This window comes from Micromesistius poutassou (assembly GCF_964030765.1).
Source record: "Micromesistius poutassou genome assembly, chromosome: 6".
Classification (NCBI taxonomy): domain Eukaryota; kingdom Metazoa; phylum Chordata; class Actinopteri; order Gadiformes; family Gadidae; genus Micromesistius; species Micromesistius poutassou.
In genome coordinates this window covers 5056623-5079342 of record NC_140276.1, presented here as the reverse complement: position 1 = coordinate 5079342, position 22720 = coordinate 5056623, and the positions used below count along the sequence as shown (strand labels likewise).

At 43.3% G+C, this 22720-nt stretch overlaps 2 protein-coding genes across 3 annotated transcripts in view; both read left to right on the top strand.

The window, feature by feature from the left end:
- Nucleotides 1-13488, top strand: part of frmpd3 (FERM and PDZ domain containing 3) — a gene marked incomplete at its 3' end in the record, with an annotated part of 13892 nt that extends 404 nt beyond the window's left edge. The window contains exons 2-15 of the mRNA XM_084469110.1: nucleotides 1-91; nucleotides 403-505; nucleotides 925-970; nucleotides 2035-2139; nucleotides 3398-3505; nucleotides 5307-5438; nucleotides 5896-6015; nucleotides 6546-6682; nucleotides 7183-7309; nucleotides 7788-7877; nucleotides 8005-8184; nucleotides 8415-8550; nucleotides 9251-10147; nucleotides 10661-13488. The exon at nucleotides 1-91 is cut by the window's left edge and continues 67 nt beyond it. Of these exons, the coding sequence (XP_084325236.1) occupies nucleotides 1-91; nucleotides 403-505; nucleotides 925-970; nucleotides 2035-2139; nucleotides 3398-3505; nucleotides 5307-5438; nucleotides 5896-6015; nucleotides 6546-6682; nucleotides 7183-7309; nucleotides 7788-7877; nucleotides 8005-8184; nucleotides 8415-8550; nucleotides 9251-10147; nucleotides 10661-13488 (5100 nt within the window). The remainder of the gene's footprint in view (nucleotides 92-402; nucleotides 506-924; nucleotides 971-2034; nucleotides 2140-3397; nucleotides 3506-5306; nucleotides 5439-5895; nucleotides 6016-6545; nucleotides 6683-7182; nucleotides 7310-7787; nucleotides 7878-8004; nucleotides 8185-8414; nucleotides 8551-9250; nucleotides 10148-10660) is intronic.
- A 3755-nt stretch (nucleotides 13489-17243) lies between these two features.
- Nucleotides 17244-22223, top strand: prps1b (phosphoribosyl pyrophosphate synthetase 1B). 2 transcript variants are annotated; one of them, XM_084469280.1, is made up of 7 exons: nucleotides 17244-17523; nucleotides 17786-17969; nucleotides 18529-18627; nucleotides 19527-19651; nucleotides 19866-20039; nucleotides 20236-20395; nucleotides 20577-22223. In XM_084469280.1, exons 1-7 carry the CDS (start codon nucleotides 17402-17404, stop codon nucleotides 20667-20669), a joined length of 957 nt encoding a protein of 318 aa, XP_084325406.1. In that variant the 5' UTR covers nucleotides 17244-17401; the 3' UTR covers nucleotides 20670-22223. The 2 variants fall into 2 exon arrangements, with proteins under 2 accessions (XP_084325406.1, XP_084325405.1); XM_084469279.1 differs by having other exon boundaries at nucleotides 17786-17975.
- The last annotated feature ends 497 nt before the right edge of the window (nucleotides 22224-22720 follow it).

Genomic DNA, 22720 nt, shown 5'->3' with positions numbered 1-22720 from the left:
CGACAGGTCACCCTCCAGCGGCACCCCACTCAAGGCTTTGGCTTCATCGCAGGCAGCCAGAGACCTGTCATCGTTCGCTCTGTCTCCACTGGTCAGTTCAGACGCCTGTGTGTTTGCGCGTGGGTGTGTGTGTGTGTGGCTGTGGGTGGGGGTAATGTGTGCGTGGGTGTAAGTGCAGGAGAGACAGTGACTGATTGCTTTTACGCAGGGCGAAAGCAGCCACGGCAGCACTCGATAAAAGTAAATGCTTTCATGTAATTGCTCAAAAATGTATGTGTGTGTGTATGTGTGTCTGTATGTGTGTCTGTATGTATGTATGTATGTGTGTGTGTGGGTGTGTGTGTGTGTGTGTGTGTGTGTGTGTGTGTGGTTGTGTTTGCCGGTTCGACCCATCCGCACCAGACGGCCCCTCCATCGGGAAACTTCTGCCCGGCGACCAGATCCTGGCTATAAACAAGGAGCCGGTGAGCGAGGCGCCCCGGGAGAGAGTCATAGACCTTGTAAGGTAACATCCTTTACTGTCCCCAGAGGGAGGCGGTAGGCCTGGTGGGCGGGGCCATACTATGGAGTGAAGGGAGGGGTTGACCAAGGGAGGGATGGTGAACAAAAACAATGAATGGATGAGGACGGATGAAAAATAAGAACTTTTGTCTCAGTGGTGACCACGAGTTACATCAACACGTAGGCACCACCCGAGGGGAGGTGGTGGTGGAGCGGTCAAAAGACGGCCCATAAAAATAAAAGAAAGGGAAATGGCAGCGATATAATAAAAGAAATAGACCGAAGAAAAAAAGCAGGATAACCTCTCCAAATACCACAGCCCTCCATGGCGTTATCTAACCCACTCCATTCTCTGCTTTCTCTCTCTCTCTCTCTCTGCCTCTCACACTCTCTCTTTCTCTCTTTCTCTTCTTCCCTTGATAGACGCTGCCAAGACTCTATTGTTCTCACTGTGCTGCAGCCCCACCAGGTAATACAATCTATATGTCCTCGTCTGCTTTGAGCACCCCCCACTCCCCCCCCCCCCCCCCCACACCCCCTCCGTCCGCTTCTTCTCCTCTATTATCATTCTGTCCTTCTTTATTTCTTTCTTTCTCTCCTTCCTTCCTACCTTATTTCATTTCTTTCTTCCATTCATTGTTTTGCTGTGTGCTCTTCTCCCCCAAGACTTGTCCTCTGATCATTTTTCTTCTTTCTTCCCTATCGTTCTCCACTGTTGCCCATCCCAAGTGAAACTAATATAAGACCCAAGCATTGTTTGGTCTTCATTGTATCTTGTAGTTAAATAGTGTTCAGGGACCAACATCTTTGTATTTGTACATACAAGGACTCAATATGAATGGATAATTGTATTCTGTCTGTGTGATACACAAGTCAAATTAAGTAATATTAGCATACAGCAAGCAGAAACACATTATCACCAAATACCAGGATCCCCTCAAACAATGAAGTCCACAATATAGACTTAGAAAATAAGACAGGATTTTTTTTTTTTTTAATGAAATTAAAGGTCAATGTCACAACCAAAATATGTCCTCTTGTGAAAAAGTCTCTCATGCTTCTATTCCACAGATTCCCATTTGGTGTCCAAATGTACTAGTAGCACAACAATAACATTTTCTTAGGTAGAATTGCATCCTTATGATTAAATCAGCTTTGGATTCAGATGGATTCAGCAAGGAAAAATATTTTCTTATGTCCTTCAATAGTGGAATTTGAGTTCCAGCTCCTATCAGGGCACAAGGTTCTGCTTTCAAATTTCCAAAAAAGATACTAAAATATCTTAAAATAATACTAAAAGTTCAGTCTTATGAAGAATTATGATTTCCCGCCACAATCCTAAAGGTGAAAGTCGTAAAGGACTAATTACACACAATACGACGTTGTCGGTTTCATAGAGCTCCGTTTCTTTCCCCCCCCGGGTTTAAGTCCCGATCCTGGGGTACAGCTCCTTCCCTGCGTCTCATCCCTCTCAATGTCTCCTCCTCCTCCGACGCTGTAACTCCTCTTTTTTATCCATCTCTCTTTCCCCAGTCTCCCAAGTCTGCCTTCATAAGTGCAGCCAAAAAGGCCCGACTGCGAACCAACCCGCCGAAAGTGCGCTTCTCCGAGCAAGTGTCCATCAGCGACCCGGACTCAGTAAGCCCTCCAGCCCCACCTGCATGCAGAGCCTGGCTCTTATCAGCTCCTTCCTTATCCCCAGGCTGCACATTTCTCATATAGGTTCAGAGCCGCAGTCACAGAGTGGACCTCTCAGGAACCCATTTTGTTATTCCAGCTGCCCCGTATTGGGTTTATCAGCCCTGGGTCCCGTCATTTATCTTCCAGACAGTAAATAGCTTTTTTTGAATTGTTTTGTACGCTCCCGCGGCCCATTGCACTGCCGCTCTAGACATATTCAAAACCGTCTGCCCATTTGGAAACAGAGCGACGTCAATTACATACATCAAAGTGTCACTGTGTTTCGGCCTGTCAATATTGGGTATGATTTTGTCAGCCTCTGCGCTCCAGATGGAGCACATTAACATCCGCAGTATGTGTCGGGTAAAACCGTGGGTAGGGTTTACCAGGGAGCAATTGTGCTTGCCATAAAGAGACAAATATACAATTCTTGAATAACACATGTGTACCTATGGTCACACTCATCACTCGGTGTAAGAGAGCGAGATGAAAGTGAAATGGATCTCTCTAGCTAGAGAGAGACAGAGAGAGAGAGAGAGAGAGAGAGAGAGAGAGAGCAGTGGGTGAGGGTTTTCCTACCCTGCCTGCATTGCGTGAACATAAAAAAAGAAGATTAATGAATGCAGGAAAAAATTTCCATGGTATTATGGGTTTTAAATGTAATGCAAGGATCCTTGGGCAAAGATATTTCAGTTAAAACACATTTCAGAGACCACAGGTGGTGAGATTAGTTTTCACTTTTTCCATCTTTCCCCCCTGGTCAGTCGCATGTTCCAGAGCTGGCGAGCTGGCCTATCTATGCTATAGCACACATTTAGTCTGCCTATCATCCATACAAAACCACTGTGTAGGAAAATACAGGACTTCCCTTTCCCCTTACATGGAATCATCTGTCGCCCCTGATGAGGAGCAGAGTGCCGGGGATAATTTGGTTAATCTCTTGGCTCTCATTGGAGATGACGGCATTGACACACTGATGCGTATTGACATGGAAGTCCAGAGGCAATGGACCCCAGTTGTTACTTTGATTACACCTAATTTTCTGGTACAAAGATTGTTAACGTGTATATATATATATATATATATGTGTATATATATATATATATATATATATATATAAACACATCCACACACACAAACAAACACACATGCACTCACTCACACAGGACAAAACATTTCCTCAATGTATTGGTTAAACTTTGTGATTCTCTTTCAGACAATGCTCAAGGACGAATCCCTGCTACTCATACCAAATGTGCTGAAGGTCTTCCTGGAGAATGGACAGATCAAATCCTTTACATTTGATAGCCGTACAACTGTAAGGGTATGTACTGTCGGGTTATGTACTGCATGTGTTCATGTGTAGCTCAGTCTGTGGAGCATAACATTAACATAACATTGTCTGGCTTAGGGGTGAGCTACCCATTGTTAACCATTGTCAGCATGTGTGGCTCGTCCATTTTACAACATATGCAATCATGGTATCTATTTTTGGATAGAAGGATCCACAGAATGGGCTACAAAGGACACGCCCTAACAGAGGCAAATTACTGTCAAGCTGCACATTGTGTTAGTGTGTGTGTGTACGGCGAACAATAAAACTACTACATCTATCTTCTATTGTTGGGAGCGGTTTTAAACCTATTATTATACTTTCAAGAATGACATAAGGCAGTAAAACAGAAAAAGCAGACCGAGAAAGGCTATTACTGTCTAAAAGGCAGCTTCACGGTTGACTGACATGTCTGAGCCAAACTCATTAGACGACTCTATTGGATTTAAGAAATCTTTGCTCACCTCATTAGAAGACAAGAAAAAGTAAAGTAGAGCCAAAAAGCAATGGAGGATTCTTTGATTTGGCTATTTAATCTATTTTCATGAGCATTTGGTTTAATATAGAACAAATCAATAGATAGGCCCTCGATGGCATGTACTAAAGTGCTCTGAACGATGTTATCTTTGGGTTGAAACATGACTCCCCCTGCAGTATTTTAGGCTAATACATCGTATTACCTTGTTCTATTGATCCATGGTGTACTTTCTCTGAGCCTTCATTTAATGTTCATCGCAGTGGTCGATAGCATTTAAACACCTCATACCATACTTCCAGGGACGGTGCTACACCGGGGCTAGGGGGTGCTATAGCTCCGTCAAAAATCTGTGTAGCCCCAGTTAAGCCCCTGTGTATCATAGCTGCTTTTATTGAAAAAACAGAACCTCTTTATAAAGTAACTCGTGAAAGTCGTGAAATTCAATTATTTTCTTAGCACCCCCACCTATCGGTCAAGCTCCCCATTAGCACCGGGAGAGAAAAAATCCTGGCGCCGTGCCTGCATACTTCCCAGGCCGTGCGTTCCCAATGCTAGTGCAAGATCACTGCCTGCCTTTCAGGTGCTTCAATTCTTAACTTGTGTACATACTTTGCATCTAATGAGCGTCCTTGACACCATCCCTCACAAACACACTTATATATTCCAATTCATCTCGACACCTGAAATACGTCGGCGGTTCCGACTCCACAGGCACGGTTTCCAATGTGAAAACGGATGATCCTACTGTCTATTTGATGCACACTACAGGATAATTGAGAAAGGGAAAGGGAGTTCGAACAAAGATGCTGATCAAGTGGATGTATCCTAGATACATCATTTGGTTTTCTTGTTTATTCTGCCATTTAACCTGATTACGCAGAATATAAATGCTCAGGTAAGACTTGAATTACTGCAATTTATGCCAGGGATTTTTTGAGGATGTGAAGGCTGGTCAATGGAATCACCCATCAGTACTGGAGAGCTCCTCGAAATGCCACACCTGTCTAAAAATAGAACACTTCAAGGGCTCAAAAAGCAAAGCCAATGCCAACTCCATTCACTCCTATTCCCCTACACATCCACACACACACACACACGCCCAAACACACACACACACCCAAACACACACACAATCAAACATGAATACACACATACACACACAAACACACACGCACAAGAAACAGACACACACAGAGACACAGACCCACGTACACACACCGAACACACACACACAGACACACACCTACACTTACATGTACATACTCAATAAACCATGCACACACACTCACTTGTTCACTGTGTGTTTTCTTCCAGGATGTGATGTCATCCCTGCAGGACCGCCTCTCTCTGCGCTACATCGAGCACTTTGCACTGGCGCTGGAGGCAGGGGGGGTGGAGCAGAACCAGCGGCTGCATCTGCTGCAGGAAAATCAGCCTCTGTCACACGTACGCCCGTCAAAAAAAAGCCATATCCGTCCAACACTCCATCACTCACATACATCTAATATTAAACCGGTTGACAAAACAAATGTCGTGCGATGGCAGAAAATGACAACAATGAATATGATGTTGTTGTTTTTTTTTCCCCCGATGACTAAGATGCGAGGAAGTGTTTGGCACTCCTGTTATCCCCTTTGATGAATCCTGCTACAGCAGTCGTCACATTTATAAAAGGCTGATCAAGGCCGCCTTCATGGCCTCAGAGCGTAACTCACAGTGGCACTGGCAGAGAGTGTCAGCAGTTGCTTAAGATGAATCCGGAATACATTTTATGCCACTTATCTTTGGGGGGGGGAAAGAAAACACACACTCATACACACTCACGCACGCGGTAACGAGAGGGTGCCCCCCAGTGCCAGTGGTGGTCGTTAATCTCTGGGCCGATGTTGACGTGTTTCCCTAGGTGGTGCACAGGACTTACTTCCAGGGGATGAAGTGTCTGTTCCGCATCTGCTTCTTCCCCAAGGACCCTGCAGACCTGCTCAGGAGGGACCCAGCCGCGTTTGAGTACCTCTATATACAGGTGAAGCACTTCTTGATTTATGGGAAGGCTTGGAAAGGTGGAACACATGACTCCTAAGGAGGGATTTTAAAGCCTTGATGTCTTCGTGATGATATCGATCATGACGATGATGGTGATGATGATGATGAGGATGAAGAACTTCCTACACAGCGGCAGAGGGAGCTGGTTTGGAATTAGTGATTCCTCGCTCGATTTCCGTTCAGCCTGACCTTTGTGTATATGTAGCAATTGTCTTTGCTTACAATGTCTGATTTAGGAGCACAGTCAGAACGACAATCAAACCAAAGTAAAGTCTAGACTTTGTGGCGTTAAGAGCCACAAAGTCATGCTATTTCATACTTTCTTTTTAAAAAGCTTTTCAACTGATTTTTCATTAATACACAGGATTAGATGATATAATCCCTTGTGCCAAAATACAAGGAAAACACATAATCAGAAGCCCCTGCCCAAACTAACCTTGCAAGCACGCTGGCCACTACGCTACCAACCAACGGTGAAAAACACTGTAAATGCTGTAAATGTTTACACAGAGTCGCAATGACGTCATCAAGGAGCGCTTTGGAATGGACTGGAAATCGGACATCACATTGCGATTGGCAGCCCTCCATATCTACATCACTGTGTCTTCGGCCCGGCCCAATCAGAAGATTTCCCTCAAGCATGTGGAGTAAGTCAACACTTCCTAAGCAGGCCCTCAGAGTCCCGGTTGTGGGAAATCACAGACGGAGAGCGATGCAGTTTTACATTGATTTCATTAACACTATCTGTCTTTTCGTATCAGTTGGTTTGTTCATTAAATAGAATTGCAATGATTAATAATTCATCCCGCTAGTATTAAAAACTAAAATGACTCAGGAATCATTTACATCATCAAGTTATAATGAGGCAAAGACCATTGCTGTGTGAAATAATATATTTGAGTGATCAATCTAAAAAGTAATTAGAAGGTGTGAAAACCACAGAGAGAAAAAAAAACACACACTCTACCATGATTTTAAATATCCTCCAGGTGGTCTTGTTAGGCCTCACACAGTTGTGAGTCAGAACAAGGCTTGCTACCAGGTCTCCTCAGGTCTCCTCAGTTGAAAAGATTCTTATTTCAGGCAATTCTACAGTCTCGTCTAGCCTACTTCTTCCATTTAGCTCATTATTGTTTATTTTCTGAAGGAAAGAGTGGGGTCTGGAGCCTTTCCTTCCCCTCACCCTGTTGCCCACTGTGAAGGAAAAGAACGTCTGCAAGAGCTTATCTCAGCTGCTCAAGACCTATCAGCACCCACCGCCATCGGGAAACAAGGTGCCGCCTGTCACCACACCGCCACCTCTCCCCCCTCATTATTCACCTCGGAGATAGCATAACGTTCACCCCCTAAGATAGCATTTTTAGTGCTGGATCACATCGGAGCAGGTTTGAGTTATCTGGGGATCTTAATCTTTACCCTCTACTAACGTTTACATTTTATTGAAATGCCATTTTGTAAATATGTGTGAGTAATGGTTGGATGTTATCTTAAGCAACACACAACACTCTGTTGACGTGAGGCTTGGACCGTGAAATATATAAAGGGTGACCAAGACGTCAATGTAGCTCAACAGTGCCCCCAAGTGGACGCGCGTTATACGACAAATAAGAGTACCTACATTAGGCAGATCATTTATATCTCATTATACTATTTTACACCGTTGCGGGGAAAGATTTTAAATCTCAATGTGTTCTACCTGGATAATTAAAAGTTAAATACAAAATAAATGAAAATGATTCACCTCCCCCCTAGGTCCCCCCGCTCCAGGGGAAGTTGCAGTACATGCGAGTTCTCAATGACCTTCCACCTTTCGGCGGATTGCTGTTTCACACTGTCGGACTGGTAACTACTGTCTGCATCTATATTAGTCCTGTGTTGTGAGCCATGCAGAATAACTCCACTTATAGAAAGGCTCAACAGGTTTGGGATGTGGATATCTGTAAATCTGCTTTTTGTTTTCCCACGCTAGGATGAGAAGCAGTCAGCCACCACTTTGCTGGTGGGTCCCCGTCACGGGATCAGTCACGTCATCGACCTCAAGAACAACCTGACCACGGTGCTGTCCGAGTTCAGCCGTGTGTCCAAGGTCCAGCTCCATCGAGAGAACCAGGGCGTGGCCCGGGTGGAGGTGTCCATCCACGAGGCGAAGGTATCAGCACCTCTGATGAAAAACAACCGGAACATTGTTTTAAACATACACCAGGAAATGAGCAAAAAATACATATTTATGAGCGTCATATGCTCGCTTCATTAATGAGTGCATGATTCTAATAATACAGTTCTTGATTTTGACATGTATTTTTTACAACAAGAACAGGCAATGCTGATTGCCTGTTCCCTAAATAGTCTCCTAATTCCCCACCCTGCCACCCCCCACAGCCCCTGGTGCTGCTCATGGAGTGGCCCGAGGCCAGCAACTTTGCCTGTCTCATATCTGGCTACTACAAGCTGTTTGTGGACCCCAAGCGGACCATCTACTTCCGCGCACCTGGTCACTCCCACCTGACCAAAGCAGGTGTGTAACAATTTCTCCTTCTGCATTGATCACAAAACATATCTAGATTCATTGATCGTAAAATATACACATGAATAGGGGAGAATGTAGGAAATGGAATCTGTGAATATGATTTTTTATCTCAATATTGGTTCTTAACAAAGAACATACTGCTACAAATAGCTTTACTTCACGGTTTTATCTCATTGTCAGCCTGGCCATATATAGCATCCTTCCATCTACATTAAATCGACTTGGACATAAGCCTGCTTCCCCATCTGTACATGGAGTGAAATTACCCACGGCTGCAACCAGATCACCATGGAACCAACCATCCCATAGCGCCCTCTGCTGTCTCTTCTCTCATCTCCATCTTGATTTGGAAAAAGGAGACGCCGTCCTCTCTTATTCATTGGGATGGTAACCCTCTAGAGATTTTCACCATGCATACTCATGAACAGTACTGTCCCAGCATTTTTAATGTCTCTTCAATCTGCCACCATCTTCAGCCTTCCGCAATCTCAATCTCATCACATTTCACCTGAATCTAACCTTGCAATTTCAAACAGCGCTTTAACCTTCAGCATCCATCTCTGAAATATTAACAACGCTTCAGGTCACCACCGGCAACCAACCTCCACTTGCCCGTCAAGATCTGCTTCACCCCCCAGTGGTTCATAAATCCTCAAACACTCATGTGCTCTGACACTTCTATCCCTAGATTACAGAGGCTCTCACCATGCCCATCCGCGCTCAGCAGCCTCCGGCTCATCCAGCTCAGGGCGACGGGGAGAGGAACGGGACGGTTCCCACAGGGATCCAGGGCCCTCCAGGGCCCTTGTCCCTCCAGAGCCTCAGCACCTGGGCCTGTGTCACGTCCACCTTCGGGAACAGCGGCAGATGCAGGAAATCCAGACGCAGGCTGAGGCTGACATGGACATCAATGAGAACTTCCTTTCCCCGGATGCCACTGAGAGGCCGCGTACTAAGTCTGACCCAACCCTGCAGAGCACGGAGGAAATCGCTGGAGCTGTGGAGAATGCCGTTCTAGATAATTCCTCTTTCAGAATCCGAGCTCAAACGATGAGTCAATCTCAGAAAGCCATGAGATACTTCTGTGACTCATGCAAAGCTCGGCTTAGAGCAGAGGGCCTATCACCTGTATTAAATGGTTGCGGCAGCTCTGGGAAGCACTGCTCCTCCGCCTGCGCGTCCAGAGATGGAGGTGGGGCTGTGGACCTCATGGCTATACCTCCGCCAGGAAACGAAGAGGAGGATGAGGAGGAAGCAGACCTTGGAACGGGGAAGCTGCAACCACCAACATCTGCTATCGCCGCCCCGCCTCCGGGGTTTAGGGACAACAGTTCAGATGAGGACGACGCTAAAAGAGGGAAGAAGAAACGTGCTACGCCCAGTCCGGCCGCTGCCCCCCCTGGGAAGGTGGCCAAGGCCAAGGAAGATGTGCCTGTTACACTGATTGATAACGTGGCCACCAGAACAGTGCGGGATCATGCCCAGGAGCTTGATGATGCTCTGGTTTCCACTTTGCAAGCCCTAGAAGCTTTGGCAGCATCTGAAGACTACCCCCATCACCCCCAGCAGCCAACACAGACTGCAGGTCAAAAGACTGATTCACGCCAAGACCCTAATTTTAAAATCAGAATAATCAGTAGTACATACATGGTTACATTTGAATAACATTATTTTACATTGCATTTTTATATGTATTACATTGTTTTATGTAGTACACAAATATTTATTTGTAATTTCTTAAACGTATACATTTGTTTCATTAATGTGGTTTAAACAGCGGCAGGCTGTTCAAGTCATTGGTAATTACCCCATGAGATCAATGTTTGGTTTGAGTAAGCTTTAACCATAATGAGAACATTGAAAGCAGTATTTGTATATCGCAAAGAGTACCCTCACATGCTGTAAATGCAATTGAAAAAAGTTAAAAAGCTAAATATAATAAATAAATACATGTAATAGCTTATTAGCATAATAACAAAATATATATCAACAGGTTTGTTAGTTAATTACAGTGTTTTTAGAAAGATGCTCACTGATAATAACAGCTTTGTTATTCATGCCTATTAGTCTGACAGTGATGTGCTTTCTTCTTCAACAGGACTGATCGTGTTAGCTGCCATTACACCGGAGTCTTCTTTGGACTCGGGCCATGAGACAAACTCCTCAGAGTTGACGGACGTCTCTGAGATGATGTCTGCCATGAAGCAGCATCCGAACCAAGCTTACCTACTGGCTCATCATATTAACAAGGAGCGTATCTTTTGCCGGCGGGACTTCCCTCTGGCTATTCCAGGCTGTACAGCTCAGACCATAGGGACAGGGGCTTTCTCTGTGGGTCAAATCCGTGGTGGTTGCCCTCCTAAACAAGTGATTCTCAGCAAGACTGTACCTTTAAAATTCCATCCAAGTCAAGAGACGTCAGAGCTAAGTGTTGTTGGGGAACCGGTTAGCTCTTCGAAACCTAGTCCAAGTGAGTCGAAGACTGAAGAGCGGAAAGCAAAAGAGGAATCCACCAAAGGACATTCTGCTGAGCCACCTTCTAAGTCAGCCAGAGAACCCAAAGCGTCAGATGCACCATCTAAAGTCCAAGCGAGTAAGGATCAGAAGTTATCCAATTTGGCGGTGGAAAAAAAGAGTCACAAGATTCCTGAAAGCATCAAGGGTAAAATAACTGCACCTACGAGTAATGAATCCACCGCCAAAGCCTTACCTATTCTTTTTACTGTGGACATAACTGCCTCCAACCAGAACTCCCTAAAAAACATGTGCCAGGATGCCAAGACTGCCTCTAGTGAGACCATTAAGCCTTCAAGCTCTAAAGAACTTCTACCAATTGATGATCTTTTCTGCACATGCCCAGTACGGGCGGAGCCTGGGCCTCAGCTCAGAGTCAAAGATCAACACATTCAGAAGATGGTAGTATTTCAATCCTCATCCCCCACAGATGATGAACGTCTACAGGCCAAGGTACTGCAGCTGACAAATAGCAAAGATGTGTCAGTACGGCTGGGAGGAGCAGACCCCATTTTGGCTAAATGCAGCCCTAAAGTCCAAACAAAGTACTCCCCTCACAAGCCAGTGAAACCAGAGACGTGTGACAAAAAAGCAGCAGCAGAGGATAAGGCAGAGGGGTCCCAGAGCAAAGCACATCCTGAGCAACAGAAATGTCCCCCGCAAAAGTCTTTACCTATTTTGGATGATCCGACACAACCCAGCTCCTCTGTAGACAAGGTCTCCACCCTACCGGCCAGTGACTCAAAGAAGCAGAGCAGTGGTAAGGGGAAGTCACATCGTAGTGCCCCGTTCCTAAGCTTCAGAAGCCTGCTGTCAGCGACATTCCCAGCAAGAATGCGGCGGGAGACAGACGAGCGAAGGGCTCAGCTGCAGAAGGTCCGGCAGTATGAGCTGGAGTTCCTAGAAGAGCTTCTAAAGCCCAAGTCATCCCAAGCAGAGTATCTTCCCCAGGGGTCCTCACCTGTACCCTCAGGTACACCCTGCGCGTGTCAACTTCGCACCAGTCCCGTTTTGAAGGCCCCAGGTATCTCTCGGGAGCAACGTCGCAGTTGTGACTGCAAGAGAATGTGCAGAGGCATGCGTCTTCCTGACACGCCGGTCGGCTCCACCACAGAAATATCCCAAAGAGGCAGAGAGAGGAACGTCTCCAAAACCCCCCCTGCGGTCTCCAAAGCGCCTCACACTCAAGGCAGTACGCGGAGACCGCAGACCCTAGAGCTGAAGACCACCAGAATCCGCTCTACCAGCCTCGAGTCTAGAGAGCCCAGAGGGGAGCAGGCGTCCTGCTTGCCTACTTGCACCTCTCAAACTGACTGCATGGGAGCACCACAGTATAAGAAGCTTCAGAGACGCTACAGCATTGGAGAGGTGGACAACAGCTCCAGCACACCCGTATATGCTGAGGTCAAACCAAAAGCAAAGAGTCTTGAGAAGGAAATGGAAAGAGTGAGGGCCACAGGACTGAGGCTTCCGACTCCTATTGAGCCTGTCCACGCCCAGGCTCACCAAGCAGAGGGGAAGGGGAAAAAGGGTGTGTTCTTCATTCAGGGTGAGGAGCTTTTACGTGAAAGTAGAGAAGGGCCTAGCGAGGTGCTACTCACCATACCAAGTGAAGATAGTGACGACAGGGAAAAGTGTTGTTCATTCTGTTTCTGCTACAGAAAATGTGAGGCAGCAGATGAAAGCAGTGAGAAGGATGAGCTCTCATACTCTATCCCCCTTCAGATTCTACCAGGAATGCAGATTGATTCACGTACCCTACCCATAGTCAGCAAAACTCTCCAGGTCCTCAATGCAGAAGACTGTAGTGCAGAAGAAGAGGAACTGGAAGAAGAAGAACCTGAAACACAGGAAATCGACCTAAGAGCTTGTGGAACATTGGAGGGGAGCCTTGCCCGAGTGGAGGCTCTGCAAGGGAAGACGTTCACCCTGCCTGATGGCTTTCTGAATGCCCAGCTGGATGCTAACGAGCTGTTAGCTATCCTGCGGCAGTGCGCTAACAGTCCACAAGCTGAAGGTGAGGCCCGTCTTCAGCCTTTACGGGTTAATGAGTACAAGCAAGAGCTTGCGTTGCGCTTTAAAGAGTTCCGGGCATCCTGCCGACGAGTGGCAAGTGTCGAGAAGAGCCCGACACGTATGCTTGCTGTGGTAACGGCCAGCTTTCAGGTGTTGTGTGACCTGACTCAGACCTTTATCAAGCTGGTCCGCGGTGTGCGCTCAGAGAATCAAAGGCTACAGCTGCTCAGAAAGGTTGAAGAAGTGGCTATCAACTATACTTTGCTTCTACGCGCAGCAGAGGAGTCAATGGGACATTCAAGCAGCCTCCCATCGAAGACCATGAGCCCTCAAATTTGCAGCACTAGTAACATGAGCTCTCTCACTCGACCCATCAAGACATTACCCACTCCGTAGAGATAAATTTAGATGGAGTGGACATTCAAGTGTATAGGAGGGTGCTAGCCCAGATCATCATCATCACTTATTTATTGTTTACATTTTTTAAAGATGCTAAGATCCATATCAAATAACATTTACAATGCAGCTGTTTCCCTTCATGTTTACAGGCACTGTGGAAGCCTAGTGGATTTTTGGTTTAACTGAAAATATATGAGATTAATGCACAAAGGATAAAGGACCGGTAGACACAGGGCTAATCACTTCACATTCAAATACTTCAAAAAGTGAATATGATATACTATTTTCTATGTGATGTATATTTAACTTGTACCTTCTTAGCAAATAATATACTATTTTATGTTAAAAAAAGATGTGTGAAAATATTATTTTAAATTAATTAATTTAAAAGAGAAAATATAGAGATCCTAATAAATAGTCAGACATTATTATGTGCTCTGGGCTATTATACTGCAGAGAGCTTATCAAGTAGCGACTTCTGTGAATTAGCTAGTCCAAAGCATTGGTTTTATGGATGGTGATGTGTTTGTTGCATTTCCTGACTGTTGTAAAAGAAAATGGGGATCCATCTTGGCTGTACTGTCGGATGTCACGTTATCAAAGCAATCTCAATACTATTCAGCAGGCAAAAGACTCGTAGGCTGATGATACATTTGAAATATGACTAATACGAAAATCCTCCCACTAGTAGATCAAAGTGCAGGGTATAAACCTACCTGCTCTGTGCCATCAATGTAGCTATAGGCCTACCCGAGCTGCTAGCTGCTAGCTGCGTTTCTACAGTAGTATACTGAGTGAAAGCTGCATTTACAGTGATTAGCTGCATTTACAGTGTAGTTTATTTGCATCTGCTGTCAGCGCAAAAAGGCCAAATACCAACTGCAACCAGCAGAGTTACTTTTGTCTGAGTTTAAAAAAATGGCAACTTGCTAATGTGCACCCTTAGCGCTAGAATCAAGTGTCTCAATTAGCGCTCTGTGCCATTAATTATAGACTCAACAATCTTGGTCAGCAATCGGTAACAGCTCTGAAGTTGTATCTCCTTGTTTAGTTCAGTGCTTTACATTTGCTATACTGTTGAGAACCCATGATTCATGTCCATGGTCGAGAACGACAGGTTTTATCAGTTCATTTGTTTAATTCAGGTTTTCAGATATATAGGCCTATATGCTCTCTATGTGCTGTTATAGATTGTGCAATGCAGCAAATATTTATGAATCACACAAAGTAGTTTTCTATGTATTTTAATAAAACTAACACCTCTGTTTCATGTTTGAGATCCTCTTTTTGTCTTATCGTATTATCATACTTCCGCACAGAGAGGCTGTTGCTGGACAAAAACCAGGATACACTGTTAAAAGAATGTGTTCCACTTAGTGAAGACAAATAAACTGTTAATTATTGTAAGAAGATAAATGTTTATAATATATTTGACATGTACACTAAGTGCACACATACACAACCATACATGCATTTTTTGTTTCCTTAAGAATTTCACTTATATGTTAAGATCAAAGGTTTACCTACAACCAAGATTAATTTGGTTGATAAAACAATAAGTGGTTTCATCTAAAATAGTTTTATTTTATTTTAGAATGATTCCGACAAACCTAGTTCTGACATTCAGATTGTCTCTTTCGGATGTGCCAAGTGAAACTGTAGTTCACATATACAACTAATGAACAATTTGTTGTGTAAAGTATTAGAGACTGGTGTTCTACAGACTGGGATTGGTGTTTTACATTTGATATTTCAATAAAAAAGGTGTCCACAGAGAAACTGGACTCATATGGTGCATTTGCTGCCTTGGTTTCAAAGCAGAATCATGGTTCCACACTCTTCTGCCAGTGTGGAGTCCCTTTGCTGTTATTTTCCTTAAACATTTTGTTGTTTCCTTTTACACTGGACCGCATGATTCCCCTTACCTGCTGTAATTTCACTCAACACGCAGAGGCTTTTGAGGACACAGTTCAAAGGTCAAATTGAAAGTGATTGTACCATTACTTTGTACAAAGTATTTTCCAATTCTCAAGAAAAGGCATTCACTAAATTGAAAGGCTGTGGTGTTAATTATGTGACAATGTTTTGCAGTGGATATTGTAAATGGAGATGTATTATTCTATACTAGAAATGTATATAGAAAATATTTGTGAGCCTGAAAAATACTTTTAAAACATCAAATACTAATAAATTTATCCTACTGCTTCACTATTTTATAAAATAAAAAAGACAACATCTCTGAGTTATTTATTTATAGTAGCCCAGTGGCTAATAGCAAAACATATATTTTAAACGTATAAAGCATGGTTTATTAACATGTTTATTTTTATATATAAAATAATAGGCTACGTCTTTTCATCTGTACCATATTCTATTACCATGAAGATTAACGTTTTCTGTGGTTATCATCTATTTATTTCCTTCACCAAATTGTGTGGGTATTTCTGTTTCATTCACATGCTAGGCCTATCATTATTTCTGTGCACCTTTTCATCCTTGTCTTTATTTACTGTCAACAACCTTGTGGTGTTCTTCTGTCTGTGTACTAAGTAACTCATGTTTTAATAGCAATAAAGTATATTGAAGATATAGCCTACCATTTCAGAGAATGTGATCTGATCAAAATACATGAGGAATACCATACATTATAGGACATTACAGTAAGCAGCTGTAACTGTTTGCCAAGTAAGGTACTTTTTACAGTTAGCTGACATGAAGTAGGCTATCAGCTAAGGGCTCAGGAACTAACGTGGTTTTACAAGCCTAAATATCACCTAAATAATACAGATGAGATGAGATATGGTTTAAAAGGTTCTAAAGAATCTGTGTTGTGTTGTTGAATAACATGATTCACCACACCTTATAACAACACAAAGTCCATAATCGTTGCTGCAATTAAACTCATAATCTTCATCCGTTTTAAATATGGAGACACTTTTTGTGTTGTCATGTGTTAATCATTAGAATTTTTAACAACTAGAACGTTTTACTCGTCGTTTCAATCTTAATAGAAAGGGCCCCTATTTTAGTGACGGGTGTCAATGTGACTAACCATTACAAGTCATTTTAAATCTGCCCTGCCCTGTGACATCAGTTCACAAGTGGGCGTATGATGATACCCAGAGCTAGAGTACTAAATTGTCTAAATGGCTGAGTTAGACAAGCCTTCCATAACCAGCTGCTACAGTCAGCTGGCTTATCTATCCACACTGCATTGAATGTTTCGACCTTTTGCAGCGATAAGTCAACATGGCTGCCATAGTTCAGAGGCCAAGATCTATCCACGCTGCATTGAATGCTTCGACCTTTTGCAGTGGTAAGTCAACGTTGCTGCCATAGTTCAGAGGCCAAGAATGGCCTGTAAACAAAAACAAGTAAATGGGAGTTGCTGTTTTTGAGGACAAAGTGCACTATAATGTTTACATTTCTCAAACGATTACAATGAGTCGTTTTTATAATCATACTAAATCATATAATTTATATATTATATAATTATCATTATTATTGTATAAGGTAACCATAAACCCTTGAATAAAGAGGACCAATGTAAATCGGTTTAGAAATGTTAAGATTATCGTCCTTACTATCCAGAAAATCGCAGCACCTCTTTGTATTTGTTTACAGGCAAATCTATACCTCTCCAATATGGCGGCGACTTTTTAAAAGAGTTACGTAAGCAAAAATCGGAGGACTGGAAAACGCGATGACGCAATGACGATACCACGTAAGTGAAAGCTGCGCGCTATTAGCAACATGCGCACGCGTATTGTATAGCATAATGGTGGATAGGTAGGCAACATATTTACCTCAAGAGTCCATCAACTTTTCATTAATTTCTACCAGTACAATTTCTCCTGTCGACACTCTACGGTGCTACTACCACGTTTTAGTCACACGTTTTTTTTTAAAAATGCCCAACATAAAAATATTCAGCGGTAGCTCCCATCCGGACCTATCGCAAAAGATAGCTGACCGCCTTGGACTGGAACTTGGAAAGGTTGTAACGAAGAAATTCAGCAACCAGGAGACATGGTAAGATATCTGCTACATAATAGATTTGTTGTAATGGTGACCAGTGGCCAGACGTGGGTTATATTTGGTGACTTGATCTTTGTTGAGAACGCGTTGTCACGTTGTTCCCGCTAAGACGCTTGGGGCTTGTAGTCCACACATGGTGTTGAACACATGCTGTACTCTGGCCTCCTACACTTTCTATGTTTAAATGTTATACTCTCGTCTCACGGCTGGGTCAGAGTGTCCATTGTTGATTTTCCCATCTGCTCTCTTTCATCAGCGTGGAAATAGGTGAGAGTGTGCGTGGAGAGGATGTCTACATCGTACAGAGTGGCTGTGGGGAGATCAACGATAACTTAATGGAGCTCCTCATAATGATTAACGCCTGCAAGATCGCCTCAGCCTCCAGGGTCACAGCCGTCATCCCCTGTTTTCCGTACGCCCGACAAGACAAGAAGGACAAGGTGGGGGTGAGGGATATTTGTCTAGTTACTTTTTTCACGCCATTAAGCCACTGCACATCATTAAACACGGCCTGTGTCACCATCATACTCATTTACCGTTGAACCATAGCCGAAAAGTCAGGTTAAAAGTCAATTCAATGATTTGGATGGACTCTACTAGCCAAGCTAACAGGATCTATATAACATTTCATGCATTTTTCGGCAAGTACCGTCTTATCTATCCAGGGGTTATGTTAAGACAAACATATATTACTAAACCATCTTTGTTATCAAACTTGGCTTTGCTCCTTGTGCATGGATAACTTATAACGTTAATATTTTCCATTTAGCAATTTATGGCAAATAAACCTTAATCCTTATTGTCGTGCAATTATGGTGTTTTTAATATGAAATAATCTCCAATGAATCTCCAACACCTGTTAAGATTTTAAAGAACAAGGACAAGGGTTAGAGTTCAATTCTGCCCGTATGTAAAAATAGCTGCATATTAAAAATATGTTTTATAGCATGTCATTTAGTGACTTTGTTCGTGTGACTAAAGTTATCCATGTCATTGCAGAGCCGTGCTCCCATCTCTGCAAAGTTGGTGGCCAACATGTTGTCCGTGTCTGGGGCGGACCACATCATCACGATGGATTTGCATGCCTCTCAGATACAGGTGAGCACTCTTCTCGGATCGCGCAGTCCTACTACGTTATAGAAGGACATCTGGGGGGAGCTCGCCCTGTTCACCTAGATATGAGCTTGTCTTCCAACAGATTTAAGATGATTCTGATTCTGTGAGAATAGGTGAGCAGCAATTAAGCCAAACAACCCCAACTGAAAAGCTCCAACAGAATAGGCACTCTTTTACTTGGAATCTACTTTCATTGTTTACTCTATACTACTATTTAATACATTATAGGGCTTGTTTAGCTAAATACATCATTGGGTTTCTTGTTGGTGATACTCTTCCACATCGAGGTCTCCAGAGAGTTGTAGTACTGTAACATCCTTAAGCGACATAAATTCACTTTAACCTAGGCTAATTCAACTTTTTTGTTTTGCCATGTCTCTAAGACACACTTTGGCAGTTTCAAACACAACAATTGCTCCACATTATGTCGCATCATTTCACAATTAATAACTATGCAATGACTAAAAAAAAAAAGAGTAAAAAGACAACCAAGTAGGTACATTGTTAAAGACATTCCTTTTTTTTTAATCTAACCTCAACACATAAGACTGTACTTGAGTCATGAATTTCCCTGGTATCAATCAATGTCATCTTGTATTGCGTAAATCAATACTCTACTCTTCGTCGTTGTAACAACTTCCCTGTTGATTTTTACTCCTTTGTCTGGCTGTCTGTACGTCAAAACTTAATCTTGTTTGTTCACGTCAAACGTCAACTTGATCTCACCCTTATTCATTCTCTCAAACTGCTCACCCTTTATTTTACATGAATGCTCGTCGGCGAGTCTATTCGGTGTGGCCACACCACGTCGCCTGCCACATGACACCGTGCTCCTGTTTCCGTGACTCCGTTGCCCCTCTGATCTTGTGTTCTGAACCCAGGGCTTCTTTGATATTCCTGTGGACAACCTGTACGCCGAGCCCGCTGTGCTGAAGTGGATCAAGGAGAACATCAGCGAGTGGAAGAACTGCACCATTGTGTCCCCCGACGCAGGCGGAGCCAAGAGGTATGCCAGGGCCCTTTTTGTTTTGTTTAGCGTTTTTAGTTGTGCAATTTGACCGTTGAGGGTCCTTGAGACAAGGTGAGCCACGAAGCCTATCTCTGTTGAACTTGACTTTGGATACAGCACCGCCTTGCTTATCTGTACCATGGCACCAAACTGTGGGTGTTGATTTTATTCATCTTAACGTGGGCACGTTTTTCTTTTTTTCTCTGGCCAGGGTCACGTCGATAGCGGACAGGTTGAATGTGGACTTTGCCCTGATCCACAAGGAGAGGAAAAAGGCCAACGAGGTGGACCGCATGGTGCTCGTTGGAGACGTGAAGGATCGGGTCGCCATTCTTGTGGATGACATGGCCGACACCTGTGGCACGATCTGCCATGCTGCTGACAAGTAAACCCCTTGTGTTTATTTATTATACAAGTTTACCATGGATTGAATACAACAGTGTCCACTGGGAAGAGTGTTTGATGGATTCATCTTATTGTTGCTAAATTCTCAAACTGCATTTAACAGTCGCTTATATTTCGTGTTTACATGGTATTTGTATTTCAACAAATGGTTGCCTTTGTTTCCCCATTCTTTTCAGGTTGATTTCCGCTGGTGCCACAAAGGTTTACGCCATTCTTACACATGGCATCTTCTCTGGTCCAGCCATCTCACGTATCAATAACGCCTGCTTTGAAGCAGTGGTGGTCACCAACACCATCCCTCAGGAGGAGAAGATGAAGCACTGCACCAAGATACAGGTCAGAGGTCTCGCCCCCCGCTCCCCCCTACAGTGCATGCTAACCACACTATCAAGTATAGACTGTTCCTACCTCTAGTCAACAAAGTGCAAATAACTATAATGCCTGCAACATTATCCATTTTATCGTACCGGATTTTTGTGCATTGTGTCGCTAACTGTTTCACTCTGTGTTCTTCTAGGTGATCGACATCTCCATGATCCTGGCTGAGGCCATCCGCAGGACCCACAACGGGGAGTCTGTGTCGTACCTGTTCAGCCATGTCCCCTTATAACCCCGCACCCTCCTGTCAGCCATCTCGCTGTCGCACCAAATATAAGAAAAAAGGGATTTTCCCCGGCCAAAATACAACCATTATCAAAGCCCTGCTGCTAACCAACCATCAAACCGTGATTTGAGCAATTATGTCTGTTACTAATATGGACTCCATTAACAAAAGTCCCACTTGGTCTCTTGAGCAGCCACCCTTTATGCCTGGGCCCATGGACATACAAAAAAGCAATTGATTCCAAGCTAGAGATTTTGGCTGTTTTTTTAATTGTGTATGGCTGAATTAAGTCTTTATCTACTGTGAATGTTATTCTCTTCCTTCTAACAGTACTTTAACCTGGCAACATTGCCCTGTTAGAAATAGTCTAAGGCCCTTTTAAATTTGAGTATTATATATTTCTTCATTTATCTCACACACACAGCCTCCCCCCCCCCCCCCCCAACTCCCACCCCTGTTGGTTCAAGTGGTCAGCATAAGGCTTCCGGCCAATATAAAACTGTTACAATGTTGTGGCAATGTTACAAAGACTGAAGTATAACAGTTTAATGGCCACAGTTTAGACCTTTCACATTGCTGTGGGAAATATCGGCATTTTTGGGTTATTTTGAAGACAACTGTTTGCTTGTTGTTGAAGTGAATGTGTAAAATAACTCTAGTTTACAGTACAATCTGAAGCCCCACTCACCAAGTGTGCCTCAGCATTCAGAAGAAAGTAGGATTTATTATTTTTGTCTCCATGTAGTAATGTTGTTATCCATTAGGCTAAGATGCAGATAACCTGGGGAATAAAAGAACATTGTTAATTTTGGCTCTATATACAACGTAACCTTTTGAAGGGTGATTCAAACAAATGTATGATTAAAATCTCTTGGCCAATTGAAAAGGGTTTTATTTTTATGGGTTGATAAGATGGACACTTTGAATCTTGCTAGATGCAGTCCTCCACAAGTTCAGTATGAAGCTAGGTAAAATCAATGTACATTTCCCCAGGGTCAATATACCCATTAAAGTATAGACGTTGGTAGATTTGGCTCATTGTTTTGGATAACATTTTTTGTTCTTATTACCTCAACTGTACCTTCAACCAATTAAACTTGACAATGATTAATGCTAAATACATGCCCAGTCCTGAGTTTTCTTTTTATTTTAGGTAATAAAGGAAAAATAGACTAAGCTCTGAAGCTCTGATCGTTGGAACTTGAATTCAGTTCTTTAAACCTTTTAACAATATTACCAGAAAGTAGGAACTTACTGGACTTAATTGACAAAGGCCCGGTTGGATAATTGAATCGAAAATAAAAACAGGCCTGTGAATTACGGTGCACTTGTTGAGTGGTGTTGCTGAGGGTACACACAGTTTGCCATTCATCTTCTTGGTAGAAAATCGTTCATGTGTGCTGTTGGCTAGAGCTTCCTTCAATTGAGTTTACCCACAGTTGTTTTTCTGTTGGGTGTTTCGTGTGTTATAACAGCCATTTGTCATGTGCGTATTCAGAAACTATGTAAGGCTAATTCTCTTACTTGGGTGAATGAGCCAAATGGCCTACTACATATCAGAATGCGATATTCATAAAGAGTATATGATACAAATGTGGAATCACAGTTGTCATGATTTTGCAAACACTTGACACCGTTAATATAAACGTTGATAGCATGGCGAGCAGTAACGCATCGGTGTGCAGTAGGAGATAATAGCAGACACTTGATAATAGTGCAGTTCACACCGGAACTGACGTCATGCTTTTTCTAAAATCTAAATAGCTCATTTGTGCGTCTAAATGTGTTGGCGAGTATGTGCTTTTCTTGCTCAGATGATTTCGGGGCAGAATAGCACAAAAAAAAGGCATGCTGGTTTGCATACTTGCGAAACACGGATGCAGTACAGCATCTTTGTATTTTTGACATACTGCATTTTCTATACTATGTTTGCGACACACCACATATTTTTTTTATAGCATACTACATATGGTAGGGTAAGATAGGGTATTGTAACGCAAGGATAGTCGCCACAATGCTCAACTGCGCGCAAGGTTATTAATCCGTTAGGTCTTCGA

What these genes read in the sequence shown, in the direction of transcription:
- prps1b (XM_084469279.1), top strand. Translation starts at nt 17,402, where the DNA reads ATGCCCAACATAAAAATATTCAGCGGTAGCTCCCATCCGGACCTATCG. An exon ending in TTCAGCAACCAGGAGACATG is followed by an intron (nt 17,524 to 17,785) that starts GTAAGATATCTG and finishes CTCTTTCATCAG; the next exon opens with CGTGGAAATAGGTGAGAGTG. An exon ending in ATCTGCCATGCTGCTGACAA is followed by an intron (nt 20,040 to 20,235) that starts GTAAACCCCTTG and finishes CATTCTTTTCAG; the next exon opens with GTTGATTTCCGCTGGTGCCA.